General features: G+C 44.6%; 2 protein-coding genes across 2 annotated transcripts in view; both read right to left on the reverse strand.

The window, feature by feature from the left end:
* Positions 1-1,354, reverse strand: part of MANF (mesencephalic astrocyte derived neurotrophic factor) — a 24,386-nt gene extending 23,032 nt beyond the window's left edge. Inside the window, 3 exon segments of the mRNA XM_019505173.1 lie at positions 1,144-1,231; positions 1,233-1,268; positions 1,271-1,354. Coding sequence (XP_019360718.1) covers positions 1,144-1,231; positions 1,233-1,268; positions 1,271-1,339 — 193 coding nt within the window. The 5' untranslated portion in view covers positions 1,340-1,354.
* A 5,450-nt stretch (positions 1,355-6,804) lies between these two features.
* The window catches only part of DOCK3 (dedicator of cytokinesis 3), a 791,467-nt gene continuing 783,805 nt past the window's right edge, over positions 6,805-14,466 (reverse strand). The window contains exons 53-55 of the mRNA XM_019504626.1: positions 13,484-13,606; positions 12,800-12,882; positions 6,805-9,092 (exon numbers count right to left, since the gene is read on the reverse strand). Of these exons, the coding sequence (XP_019360171.1) occupies positions 8,586-9,092; positions 12,800-12,882; positions 13,484-13,606 (713 nt within the window). The 3' untranslated portion in view covers positions 6,805-8,585. The remainder of the gene's footprint in view (positions 9,093-12,799; positions 12,883-13,483; positions 13,607-14,466) is intronic.

A 14,466-nucleotide genomic window follows, 5' to 3' on the forward strand; every position in this document is an offset into this window, starting at 1 on the left:
GCCCAGAGCCCGGTGTCCGCCCGCATCCTGCTGCACCGGCCCTGACTGCAGCCCGCGCGCACTCGCCCCCGTGCCCGGCACCCTGACAACCGCCCTGTCCCGCCGCGGCCCATTGGCTGCACCTGACGCTTCCCACACGCTGCGGGCTCCCATTGGCTGGCCCCCTCCTCGTCCTACACGCTGCCTTCTCTCATTGGTCAGTGGAATACCGAGACGGGAGAGTTGGCGGCCGCTGATTGGACATAAACCTCCGAATGGAGACAGGAAACGTAACCTGTAGGCGGTGGAGAGAAATGATCTCCGCCCCCTTCTCACCTCACTCGCCGCCCTGTTTGTGTGGGGCAAAACCAGGCAGTGAGGCCGTGGCTGGCCGCCATTTTTGTTTGGGGCAAGCTTGTCGGGCCTGGGACGGCCTGACATAGCCCAGCGCGACCTGGGCCACAACTGCGGACGCGGCCCGGGGGGGGGGGCAGTCAGCGAATGGCCATTAGGGCTCAGGGCACATTTCCAAGGGCAGACCCCATGGCACAGCGTGGAGAGGAGAGGCCGGCTGGGAGGGACCAGGGCATGACCAGGGCTTCTCCCTCACCCGGTTGCAGCTCAGGGCCCAGGACAGTGGGATGCAGAGGCTGGCCGCCCCAGGGCAACCACCTGTCCCTAACTAGGCGACACTGTCCTGCAGTGGGAGTCCCGGTGCCAGGCTGCATGACCGAAGTTGTCCCGGGTTTGCAGCATCCACAGGGATGGGAAGCGGCCCATTTTCCCTGGCAGCGTCCCGGGAGCACTAGGTGTGTGTCTTGTACGCCCAGATGTGTGTGCAGGGCAGCGGCAGATGCAGGCTGCAGGCTTGGGGCTCCCCACCTTGCTGCTCTGCCCCAGAAAACCCCATGCTGGTGCTGAGGTGCTCAGGCCTGCCTGGCTGCAGCCACATGATGGAGTTGTGCCCCCAGCTCCTGTCAGGTGGGCAGGGGGTGCACGGCCGGCACAGGGCTCCCGAGGAAAAGGCAGCAGGGGAGCCCACAGGGGGCAGCTGGCACCGGGCCCCTGCTCCGTGCCACTCCGCTGCTCTTGTCCAGCTGTGGCAGTGGTGGGGGGCAGCGGGCGTGTGTCCCGCCTTCCCCTTTGAAAGTGTGGTCACCCTACCCTCACTCCTGTGCTCAGTAGCTGTCCCTGTCCCTTTCCTCCAAGGGGTTCAATCCCTGTGTGGATGGCAGCCAGCAGGTCCAGACCTCCAGCACGTGCCCTGCGGTGGCAGGTTTGCGATGGGAGCAAGGGGCACCCACTAACAGTGAGCAGAAAACAACCCCACCCACCAGTGGATGCCAGTGACATTTCCCATGAGAGGCAGGATGTGACCAGGCCCGCTCCCTCCTGTAGCAAAGCATGTTATTTATCCCCAGAGCAGGTGTGATGCGCAGCCCAGCACCGTGTCTCCCCAGAAGCCTCCCAGGTTTCCGTAGGCCTGACCTACTGCTAGGGGACAGACGCTGTAGGCAACACCGAGAGGAGGGAGACATTACTTTCCGATGCTGCTTTTCAGCTTCTTTTGCTCCTTGGATAGGGGAATATGCCTCCCTCTTTGTAGAGCGGCTTCTGAAGGCAACAAGGGTGTGGTTTCCTTTCTCTTCAGAGGTCCTAACTTTGTCTTCACTCACCCTTGCCAGGAGCTGGTTATGATTGAGGCCCTTATTTTGGCTGTGCAACATACCTGGAAGGTAAAGAAAAAATATTCATACTGGCATTTCAGATTTTCTCCGAGCCCCACGCAGTGCAAGCAAAGTGTTCAGCAGCCATCTCAAACTGACAGGAGATGCTCAACTTTTTGCAGGATTAGGCAATGTGATCAATAGGGAGGGTACTGAGGATCACCACCTCACATGGATGCAGAAACAACAGTATTAATTAAGCTGTATACTGGGAGGGTTGATGTTAAGTGTCCACAAGTCCATACCTGCAAGCTTTTATGCTAAGCCCCTAAGTTCAGCCCCCTGCAGCAGTCCAGCCAGACCCTAGAACAGGGGTGGCCACAGTTACCCTGGGAGCCACATCCGATCCTCCACATGAAGTTCAAGAGCTGGGGGGGAGGGGCAGTGAGGGTGCCGAGTGACCCGGTGAAAAGCGGGTGGGGGGTGCTGAGCAATGCAGTGAGAGAGCAGAGGTGGGGGAAGGAGATGCTGAGTGTTGAGCCGTTCCAGCTTTCCCCGTGGGGAGTGCACCTCTGGGTAAGTGGTGCTGCTGAGTCCCCACCCTGAGCTGGCAGTCCAAGAAGGCTGGGACAAGAGCCACAAGTACAACATCAGCAAGCTGCGTGCAGCTCTCGAGCTACGGTTTGGCCACTGTGGCCCTAGAAGCTCTGCTGAATGTCCAGGTTTGAAATCAATACCAGCTCTAATCACCTTCTAGCCCTCCCCTTTCTGTGGTGTGTTTGGAACTGACCTGGGAGTGCAGGCCTCAGGACTCTGCCAGCAGCAATTCTGCAATGAATTCCCTGTTCCCGTTTCCCATCCTTTATCCTCCCCGTCTTCTCTCTACTGCCTGTAGAGACATGCTCTGAATGAGAGCCTAGCCTGCACACCAGTCCCTTGAAGAGCTCCACTGCACACAGTGGAACTTAGGAGACATCTTAGTGTTGTGCTCAAAAATTACAAAGCACAGTAAGATGACAAAGGAGTGTAGATACAAGGGTAGTTCATGTGATTTAATGTGGCTGCTTGTAGATGTGCTCCCATGTGATTTGTGACCTAAATGTTAAGATAGGTGTAGTGTGCAGTTATATTAGCATTACCAAGTTTTGGATGCATGGTGAAACTTTATTCAGAACACCACATGACTTCCCACCCCTTAAGTACAAAGGCCCCTTTTCCTGTATATTCTGTGCATTTCCTGTACATTTCTTGATGTATATTATTATTTGTATAATAATGGGGGCTGATCGGCGTGGGCATAATCAGTATTTCTTGAAACCCTCAGCAGACAGTCATTATTTTATTCAGGTCAATTAATTGTTTCAGTTTTCCTGCAGCATTTAAATAACTAGTATTGATTATTGTTAAATCATTGCTTAAATAGGTATTTTTTATTCTCTATCAGTCTGCAAGTTTGGATTGCCAGGCTTTTTCCTGTTCCACCTTTGGTATCTAACAGTCAGAGAAATATTTCACCTTGCTGTGCCTTGGTTTGTGTCTTTGCAGAATGAGAATAATAGTCCTCGTGTTATTAGTGGGAAGAACTATTTTATTCTAGATCCTAGGAAGAGTGCACAGTATGGTAATTAACACACAAAACTGCAGAATAGTAAAGCTCTTAATTCAAATAAAGTAGTTGGATCTATGCCCCAAATCACTGCCTACTACCAAATGCCATTTGAAATAAAATATTTATTCCCCACTTAAAACATACAAAACCTTTGGTCACATGCTGCTTTCCATATCCTTTGAGGGACAGCCTAAAACCAAGACACCTCCAGTAGAGCCAAAACCAGCAGTGACCTTCAAGGCTCAGCCAGCCCCATAAAGGCCCAGGTGACCTTTATTTAGTAACTGAACTTTCAGTTACTGTCATGTATTACTTGTCCAGTGTCTTACTGCCATAGTCAGCATCCTCTGTGAAAACATACACTTTCCCCATCCACCACCAGTGTTTCTGCATTTTGTTTCCTTCCTCCTACTTATTTGTTTTCTCATTAACTTGTTCAGCAATGAATATTGACAATTAAAGTATATCACAGGCTGGCTTTTAAAGCTGGCACTCCATGAGATTAATGGGAGACAATAAGATTAATGTTCCAGACTGTCCAGACATTTGGGCAGACAGCACAACATCAGTAACACTCACTGCACATTCAGAAGCTTTTCCTCAAAACTACATATGCTAGAATTTTACTTAGTTTGTATAACACACAATCCAGTTGCATTAGGTGCTTGAAGATACTTTGGCAGCTGAATTTGGCTTGTGGGCTGTATTGTGTATCTGACACCTCTGCTCTAACCAATTTAAGTGTTAAAATAAAAAGACATTCCAAACAGTGCAGACAACTATCAGCCAGTCTGAGCACAGCTTTGGAAACAGTTCCCTCTCGATTCATAATGCACTCAAGGTCTCCCAGATGCCTCTATGCATTCAGTAGTTCCTTTTCCTCAAAATGCTGAGATATTGCTGGCATGCACTAAAACATTTCTGTAATATCATCTGTAGAATGAAGTTGGGCCAAGATAACCGGACTGAAATGTGCACCATCTGTTTTTTTCTAGCAGAGGGAGATCCTGTGAACACCAGGAGGAGCAGCTGGTCAAGCCTCTCAGCAGGACCACAATGAATATACATCCACCCAACATTTTAATATCAGGTATTAATCTTTAATTCCACATCACAGCAGTCGAGTGAATGGGGAAGGGAAAGGAAAAAAATCCAAAACAAACAGCAAATATTTACATCTAAAATTCACATCACTTATTTGTTGGTTCCAGAAACATGCTATCACAATATATACAATGAAATACCTTTAGGACACTTGTACAAATTCTTTTTTTTTTAATTTTAAATTTGATTTCCATTATAGTTAAGTATTTTGACCTTTTTTTTAAACATGAATACACAAAAGAGAAGTGGTTAGAGGTTTTTGCCTTTTTTAAATAAGCTCAGAATGCCAGAGGTTAAAAACACATTTACAAGGCAGAGAACCAGTCAGACATCACAATCTATACATTTTTTGCTCAATTTCCTGTACAAATACACAGCATTCAAATAGGGTATTTACAAAGAAGCATGATGGAAGGAAAAGTTAAATATCACACAATTTTTTCCCCAAAGGCTCCTGCTCTCTCTTGCCTCCCTAATTTGGCTGATCCTCTAACAGGAGGATATGCAAGGTCCCTTTGCCCACCCACATAGGGGAAAAAAACCTAAAAAATAAAAATAAAAATCCCTATGGTCTTGCATGTGGCAATGTAAACAAAACATCCTTCCCAACCAAAGAACAAATGTAGTGGAGTCCTTCAATACAATTCTGATTGCTCCCCCTCCACCACTGCCTCTGCCCATTCCCTTTTCCTTCAGATGGGGCAGTAGTCCCAACCAGTGTTGGATGGATTCATTAATTCCTGCAAGACCTCACCCATCCTCTCCTGAATCCACATGCTAGTTTGTTGCTCAAGAACCCAAAAGAAGTATTTTCCATTTCACACTTGGTGAATGAGAATGGAATCACCATGCCCCTTGTAAACATCTGTTTACAATGCTGGGTTACAGAAAGCACAGTATTCTAGGGGGCAATTCAAAGCCTCAAATCCAGCCTTAATTCAGCACCTGGAGTCTGTTCCCAAAGGCTGAACTGGGTCCTCAACTTTCATGCTAATACTGGTCAAGGATGTTCTTCCCCAGAGTAGTTTCATATTTTCAAGGTCTCAATCACGCTTGAGATTAATTTCCTCTCCTGCTCTTTTAAATTGAGCATTTAAAGGATACATAAAGCATTTTGTTAAAATTTGACCATGGTTCAGAAAAATCCCAAGGAGGCTCAAGTATATGTTTATTAACTGAATTTGCCCCCTCCCTATTTGTGCACTATGGACCTTCTGTAGAATTACCTGATACCCATTTCCATGATCTAATGTAGGGGTTGGCAACTTACAACCCTTGGAGCCATTTGATTTAGCCCACAGACAAGAGGCCTCAGTGGTATTCAGTGGTAGGGGCTTCAGTTGCAGTTGCTTTCCCCTACTTCCGCAGAGGGAACCACTGACTGTGGGTACTTCTCTCATGCCATCATAGAAAAAACAGTGGCAGTGGCTGGGTCCTAACACCTGTCCTCCTCTCCAACTCAAACTGCTTACTCTGGCCTGCAGCCTAAAACGGTTGTCCTCTGCTGATCTAATAGATCATCTTACCTAGCTTTCAGCCATAGTATGATTCTATACATTTGTTTGGGATATTTTAGATAGGGATGATTCTACCTTGATCAGGGGGTTGGACTAAATTATGTCCTGAGTTCCCTTCATCCCTATTGTTCTATGATTCTTACATGTGTAAAAAACTTCAAAAAATCTGATATCTAAGCTGGGCTTCTCCATGATAGACAATGTCCTCCAGTCAGGCTAGGGTGTTATGCTTTAGGAAATCCTTCAGAGCTCTAGTTAGGCACGTTAAACATTAAATGAAATAAATTCACTCCACTATTAACTCCAATACATCCCGCAGTACAACACTGTTCACCTCTTCTACAAAAAAAGGGAAACACATGTCTTGCTTTGATAACAATTCCTAAAAAAAATCCAGGGTCAGATTCTCCAGTCTACAAGAATAACCCAAGTAATTTCAAAAGGCTGACCCTGATTTACCCAGCCAAAGAGATAGGCCTTCCACAAATGTGACCTTTATAAAGGCATTCATCATTTTCCATTTCTGCGCAGGCCAGCCTTGACAGTGGTAAGCTGTCCTTCCAGCTAGAGATGAAATGACAATCCTGAGCCAAATCTCAACACTTACGTTTTAACAGTAAGGGATACAGCAATTCCAAAGGTCCTACTCTAGTGCAAATTAAAGGATGCAGGATAAACTGGTTTTTCTATCCAGGCAGACCAAAGAAATGCAAACAGAATTATATTTCTTTTTCACGGGATAGAGCTTGAGAGAGAAGAAAGAAAGCATCTCAAAAGCCTCTCCATTCAACAGTCAGTTAAATCCAACTTGATATAGATGTACTATCCTTGGGAGAGCTCAGAAGTGGTGTACTATGCCCAGTCACCTAACTTAGAGGTAGAGCTAAAGGTGACCTGCAAAGGGGGCGGGGGAGAACCTTTTCTCTTGTTTTGTTCCTGTCTAATATTTATGATGTATGGGAGGCCATGGAGATAGGGCACAGAAATGGGAGACACTAACTGATGCAATATTGGGCAAGTTCCTAAGTTTCTCTGTGTTTCTGTTTCTCCAACTATAAAAAAGAGGGGTACTGATACTTACCCTCCTCTGGAATGTGCATTGAGATCTGGAGATGGAAAGCAATAGTTAAATACAAGGAATTACTAGAAGATTACAAACAAGCCTGGGATGTGGGGGCTTTTGCCTTGTTTATTTTAGGAATATCAGATACTTGGAATTGTATTTCCTTTTTGAAGAATATTCCTTGAAGGACTTGCAAGGAAAAGTGAGAGGATTCTCAGTTCATGCATAAAAGGGCAAGATTGTGTGTAGTCATAATTCTCCAATCCTTCAGGTAGTCTGCCAGCATAAAAGGGAAGTCAAGACTTTATAGTGTAATATAAAAACAAACTAGTGGGAGAAACCCTTGTATAATTTAAAAAAGAAAGAAAACCTTGTCACGTCTTTTATATATGTCATAAAGAAGCCAAAAAAGGAACATACATTTTTCCTCTTTTTACAGGTCACCTTTAAAATCCCTGACTCTGGAGTACTCACTAAACATTGGATATTTCTAGCATCACACTGGATGTCCTATCTGCAAAGAGAGAGATGGAGGCCTTGTGCACTAGCAGCATAGAGCTGTATCAGAGGGGCATAGATATTACAATAACAAACACAGTTAATGAACCTCAGCTCCTGGATGAGGATGTTGGTATGAACTGTGCAGATGTTCAGCCCTGAGGCAAAGACTGGTATGATGTATTTAAGCCTTCTCTTCTTACTGGCTGAGTCATCAACCAGTTGTGGCATAAGCCACTCAGCTGGTTACTTAACTGGAATAAAAGTGCTGGTGACAACAACCTGCCCAGAGCTAGGCATGAGAAAGACCTAGAATTGGGTTGCAGCCCCCAGGGCTACATAACCCTCTCTGAACCTACAGCATCAAGTGGATACAGATTCCAATGGAAAAGCAGGTTGGTTTAACTGGTAAAAATGAAATTAAGGAAATAATAATAATATTAATAATACATGAAAAACCAAGAGAGGCAGAGTTTGTTTGAAATGATCCCTCACAGGTCAGTATGGAAGTCTGTCAGCAGTGGTTAAATTACTTCAGCACATGTTAGCCAATGCAGGGAGACCACTGCACAGTTGTGTATGCTCAAAACACCTCGATGAGCCAGTTTCTTCTTAGCACAGCCACGTTTCTCCTGCCGGCAGACCATGCACCTTCCAGCCTGACAGTTCATGGAATCCCTGAATTCAGCAATGAGCTTTCACTTCTATACAGCAAAGAAACATGTCCCTAGTGCAACTGCTTCTACTTGTGTGCGTCTCAAAACTGGGAGGAAAGCATTTTTAAAAAAACAACTTGCCACATCCCCCATCCAATATTCTATTTCTTTTCGGCTTCTGCAAGTCTCTATGGCTAACAGCTTATGTGCCACTTTATGTGGTCTGATAAACTGCAGGAGGAATAAAGCGCCCACTGCACAAAAATTAAATAAAAAAATAACAAAACTGAAAAGTATAAAAAAGCAATAAAAAGGAAAGCAGCAACCTCACATGCTGGCCCAACCTCTGTATGGGCTCCAGACATTAACTCATAGCAGTAGAAAATAAAGAACTGGTTTGCTGTTCTCTCCTCTGAGTTCTGATGCTTTATATCTGATTTCTTGCTTGTCAGACCTGGAATGACCACATAAGCTTCTTCTTGGGAGTCCTGCCTACTGCTCACTGATGCCGTGCTCCCATGCTACTCTGGCCTGCTCCTCCTTTCCACCACCGACTGGTTGGGACACCTTGCGATGCAGTGGCCGATGTTTATCTTCTTCTTCCATTATCATTCCCCCCTCATTTTCCAAATTTGGGAGCCGGGAGTGATATGGTTTAGGGGGTAGAGCTGGAGGGTCCAGGGTGTCCTGAGGAATGACTCCAGATGGAGCAGAGTGGCTTCGACATGGCTGAGATTTGAGAGACTCCAGGACATCAGGCTCAGAGAGACTGTACCTGACAGGGAGGTAGGGTGTCTCCAAGTCTTCATCAGTATTCCAGGCCTGGCTAGGGACAGAATCCATGGTGTCTGTACGAGGAGGGGGCTCAGATGAATGTCCAAAGTTACTCTCACTTAAGGAGGAGACACCACTGCTGGCACTGCCTGACAGAGTGGAGTTACTCCCATCCAGGCCAGACTGGGGACTTGTGGGTGATGCAGGGATTGGATGAAGAGGAGACTGTTTAAAAAAAGACACACAGAAGTTAAAAATTAGTGATGTGGCAATTCTGCACCTCACTGGTGCAGGTTTCATGGTTTACAGCCCATTAGATACTGTCCATATCTTTTTCTGCTTAAGGCAAGAAGGACCACCCATATTCCTTTCCTATTGCATATTATGGCATTTATGTAAAGCTCTGCACCATAAATATTGCACTGAAAATATTAATAATGTGTTACAAGTCTTCATGCATGATGGACATGTTTTACCATGTATAATTAACTATTTTCTATTTATTAAAAATGTTTATGATAGACAACTTTCTGTCCTACATATTGGGGCTCAGATGTGTTAACTGGACTCCTTTTGTCCTTCTATTTGTAAGGACTTAATGGTACACAGACTGTGCCCCCCACCTAATGCATGCTGGGCACACCTACATGAGATGCACAGTAAACTAATCTACTGTGCAGTAAGGTGTCACCATGTACAGCTACTGCACAGTAAATTAGGCTAATGTGTGGTCTTCTACTACCTGTAAATACAGATAGTGGATTAACTGTGCATTAGCTACTACACAGTACAGGCAGTCCTCAGACTTACGACACAATTGGTTCCTGAAAACCATGTCTTAAGTTGAAACGTTGTAACTTGGAACCAATTTTCTCATAAGAAACAATGTTAAAAATGGGGGATTGGTTCCTGAACCAAGGCCCAATACCCTATTTTCACCAAAAATACCCCAGAATTTTGTACTCAAATCAATTATAGATGAGTGATATAGCTACATTAATACAATTATATTGTAAATAGCAATCATATTGATTTGGAAGGACTTCTTTGAGGTGACTTTGATGAACTTTTTGAAGGGCTCTAGGTTGGACTTTTTGAAAGGTTCTTGGCTGCAGTCTTCTCAGGAGTCTTGCCTGCAGGGTTTTCTGGAGTCTTGTCTGCTTTCTTAAAGAAAGGTGTCCAAGGAAGTTTGGACAGATGTTCTCCAGGGAGATGGCCAATGCAGCGAACTTGTTTGCTGGCATGGCACTGCATCGGATCAAGCATTGTAAGTCGAAACTGGCATTGTAAGTTGAAACAGGGTGTTAATTTATAAACGTCGTAAGTGCAAAATGTAACTTGAAACATTGTAAGTCGAGGACTGCCTGTACCACTTATGGAGAAGCTGCCAGGCAGGAGGACAGCTCCCAGCGAGCCTCCTGCTGGATGGGAAATCTGCCCAACAAGGGCCTCACCAGCAGCTGCCCCAGAAGCAGGACAACTCCTAGTGAGCCCCCTGCTAGGCAGGTGAGCTCCACTGGACACCACTCATTGGCAGCTCTGTCCTGATGCACACAGGATGAGAGAGCTCTGGTGGCTGCAGTGGCAGCTGTCTCAGCCCTGTGCACATCAGGATCCTTCCTGATGTGCACGGGGCCGTAAGACAGCTGCTGCTGCAGCTGGCCGAGCTCTCCTGGCCTTGTGCATATTGAGACCAGCTCCCATGCCCCTGCCAGCCCCTGGGATAGCACCTCAGGGGAGTCTGGAGCTCTCCCTGGCTGCTGCAGGGGGACAGAGGAGGTCAGGATCAGCCATGTACTGCACTGCTCTTGTTGGGAACAGATTTGCTTCCAACAGGGTGCACACGTAGATGGAGGTGGCTTACTGCACAGTATTTTACTGTATTGCATTAATAACGTTTAGATGCGCCCATTGTCTCCTCCCTGCTCCTGCAGCACTTAACATATACATCCCCATACCCTAATTTTTATCTTTTTCAGTGCTCTCTCTTTTCATCCTTTTTCTTATCTTCTCCCCCTTTTCCCAGGTCTCTTTTTCTATCTTTTCTTTATTCTGTGTCCTAATCCTCTCCCCAGCATCCACTCTTATTATTCAGGCTGCCTGCAGGTGAAGTCCATGTGAATGTGGTGGGTATTGAATGTATGCTCCCTGCCCCTATTATGGTTAGAAACAGATATTGCAGAACATTGTGATTCAGTTGTGCCACGATGTGTTGGGGCATAGCTGCATCTGTGCCACCTTAAACATTTTTAAGGCTGCACAAATGAGAAATCAGATGATGTCTGCTTCCACGTTATGACTCGTGCTGATCTATTCTTCTTTGCTCTTCTTTCCTTATACTTCTCTACTCTCCTTGGATTTCTTCTTTGCAGTTTCTTAATACCTCCCTTGCCTGACTGCTGCTCTGCTGCCTGGTTCCTCAAAGAGGAACCAAAAGTGAAAGTTCTATGAAGCTCAATCATGGTAACAAGTCAGGGATTTTGTCAATTTCACTCCTGTTTTGTTCCTTTATGCTCCGTTTCACCACTGCTGATGCATTTTCAGCCCCACTTGAGGAGAAAGAATGGAGGGGGTGCAATTTCCAAAGCACTCTCCAAATCTTATGAATTTCAATGTACTGTTATGTTGAGGGCAGTAAGAAGTTTTAGGAAGGATCTTTGTACAGCTTACCTATGCATCCTGGACCACCTAGCATATTTACCAGCACATTTATGTTGTTGCACCTGCCTGTAGATTTGAAAATTTGACCCAAAAAACATTAGCCATAAATAACTTTTTAATTAACACTGCTATCATTTGGTCTCAAATAAATAACACCCTCTCAGCATGTCTACATGTACATTTACACCAACTTAAATTTACTGTGCAGAAATAACTGCACAGTAAGCAGGAATAGGCCAGTGTTTACCTGTGCAGGCATTAAAGCGCATTAACACTGTGTGTGGACTGAGTTGGGACTACAGTCTACACGTGTGTTACTGCACAGTAACTAAAGCGTAAATTTGATACCTGCATGACATAGGTATCAAATTTATGCTCAAGTCAGTGTAAATCGCCATATTTACTGTGCAGTGTGGGTGCATGTGTAGACATGTGCCCATACTGCGCAGTAATTTCAATTACTGCAAAGTAAATGAGCACATGTAGACACGACCTCTGTGGCTACTGATGCTAGGAATTGTAGTGATCAAAAGACTGATTGCAGAGATATCTTTCAGTATCAGATGCATTATATCATGCTTTCATTTCAGTTATTTAGTCGCAAGTGAGGTCAAAAACCCTCTGGGATTTTTTATTTCTGAGTACCAGGAAAGAAGAACTAACTTTTCCTTCTTGAGGCAGAGGTTGGAAAAGATTGCTTAAGGAGGGAAATACTTTATGCCTTCTCACTACCTGATGATCTGTATTGAAGACCACTCTAAAGAGACCTGAATACTGAACATTTTAGTCCCTGCCTCCTGTGTCCATCTGAATTAAAAGGCTCTGCTACATCATAATGGTGGAAATGCTGTTGGTCTTCCCTCACCTACTCTCAAAATTCTTAGGTGAGAGAAATGAGAGTCTCATTTGTGATTAGAACTGAACAGTTAATGGTTTGCCTCCTTGGATCTACAGCTTTTATACAAAATAAAAAAAGCAAGGTAGCCCACTAGGCTGGTGAATCTTCTGTGGCCAAAATGGAATACATCTTGGGGCCATTTAATTATTCTAATAATAGTAAACTGTCACTTTAATGGAAATCTGGGTGCAGATAGTAAGCAGCATTAGTCTTCAGTCTGAGCTTTTGCTTTTAAGACATAGCAGGATGATGGGCTTCCTGCTGCTCAGGCAATACGAGAGAAGGATGGATGCTAGAATTAGCAAGGAAAGGCATAAAAGAGATGGGGATTCTAGTGTTATGAAGGCCCTGCATTCTCAAGAGATCATTTTACCTTGCGCAGTGTTCTTGCTGGCAATGCTGGGGGGGCGTCACTGAGCTGATGATGGAAGGCATCAAAGTGCAGTGAGTAGTGTCCTGAAACAAGACAAGAAATAAAATATTAACAAAGAGTCGTATCTGAGAGCTTGTAGCCTCAAGGCAGTATGCATTCCCTGTTCTTGTATCCTCTGTAACACCAACCAGGTCCAAATACTGAATGCTCAACTCCAGTCCAGAGCTTACCACATATCCTGAAAAACAATCTTTTTAATGGGTAACCTGGAGTGTATCTGTCACATTATTGCAAAGTGCAAATGAAGAGTTTGGTAGCAGTAACAAAATTCCACCCACCATTGTTACCAAGGATCTCATGGCAAGACAACAGGCTTGTAAACATCAAACATCTGGAAACTCAATTAATAGCTCTTTAGCCTTAAGCTACTGTTGCAAATAGTCATTGGCAAAAACCCAGGTTAGTTTACACCACTCACAAACTTAATTCAAGTCCCCAAACACACCAAGTCCTTATTACTTCAGCTGATGAAATGTTAAGACTTATCTAACAGTCAGGCAAGCAGACCAGGAAAGGCTTCTCTCCTTTTTCTCCTTTTCTTTTCACAGAAGCGTCCGTGTGTCCTAGATGTATCTGTGCATGACTGCAGGAATTATCCAGTGGACCTACTGGGCATTTCCTTACCATGGGGTAGGCTTCGGGGAGGTACTGGTGGGGCCAAGATGCTCCCAACGTGGGCAGACAGGAATGGCAGGGCCTCTCTGGTTCCGCTGTCTAGGCTCCAGCTACTGGGCGCTGCTGGCACAGCTGAAGGATGGAAACAGATTTAACTCGGGTAACATTACATTATAGGTTTCTTTGGGAAGCAGAAGGGTCCAGCTTTTCTCCATTTCTAAGCTGATGTTATTTTGGTCTGCATGTAGCACTTGAGTACAGGGTGGATTTAAAAGCAGCGTGCACAGGAGAAATTGTGCAGTCTTTGGCTGCCAGGAAAGGACAGACTCCAGGGACTGGGTGAATGGTAGGATTAAGCAACAGGGAAGGGATCTTTTAGTCTACAGAAAGCTGATTTTCTTAAGTTATGGGTAAGGTATGGGAGAAATAAAGAGTAACAAAGATTAAGTGTCAGAAACATTACTAAACACAGCAAGGTCTGTGACAATACCACAATGACAGGGTGAACAAACAGATCACATCTAAACATAGAACAAAAAAACCCATGGATTTTAATGGCATAACTTGCTCAGGCAAAGAGTTAATTACTAGGTATGCCTATCCGTTTTCTTTACTACAGAATCAGATCATCCTGGTTCATAATCACTACTGGAAAAAACTTGCCTTCCTTTAATAAAAGGCAAGAACACTTTCCTGTTTCTGTAATCACTTGATGAATATGGTATTTAGATTTCAAGACCTCAGTCCGTGAAACCTGAAGCAATAAATTGAGACCAAAAGCAAGAGCTTTCTTCATCACCTGCATGACTTTCAAAGTGTGATTTATATACTTAACATTATTAAAATAAAATACAATCTCTGTTCTTCCATAATGCATGACTTTCTTGATCATGAGAAAATATAAATATACCAATCACTGGGTGATTTTATTTATTTACAGATAAAAATACGTAGCTTCTTTGGGTTATCCTAAAAAAAAAAAAAAAAAAAAA

This window comes from Gavialis gangeticus, unplaced genomic scaffold, assembly GCF_001723915.1.
Source record: "Gavialis gangeticus isolate Ggan-Ray unplaced genomic scaffold, GavGan_comp1, whole genome shotgun sequence".
Lineage (NCBI taxonomy): Eukaryota > Metazoa > Chordata > Crocodylia > Gavialidae > Gavialis > Gavialis gangeticus.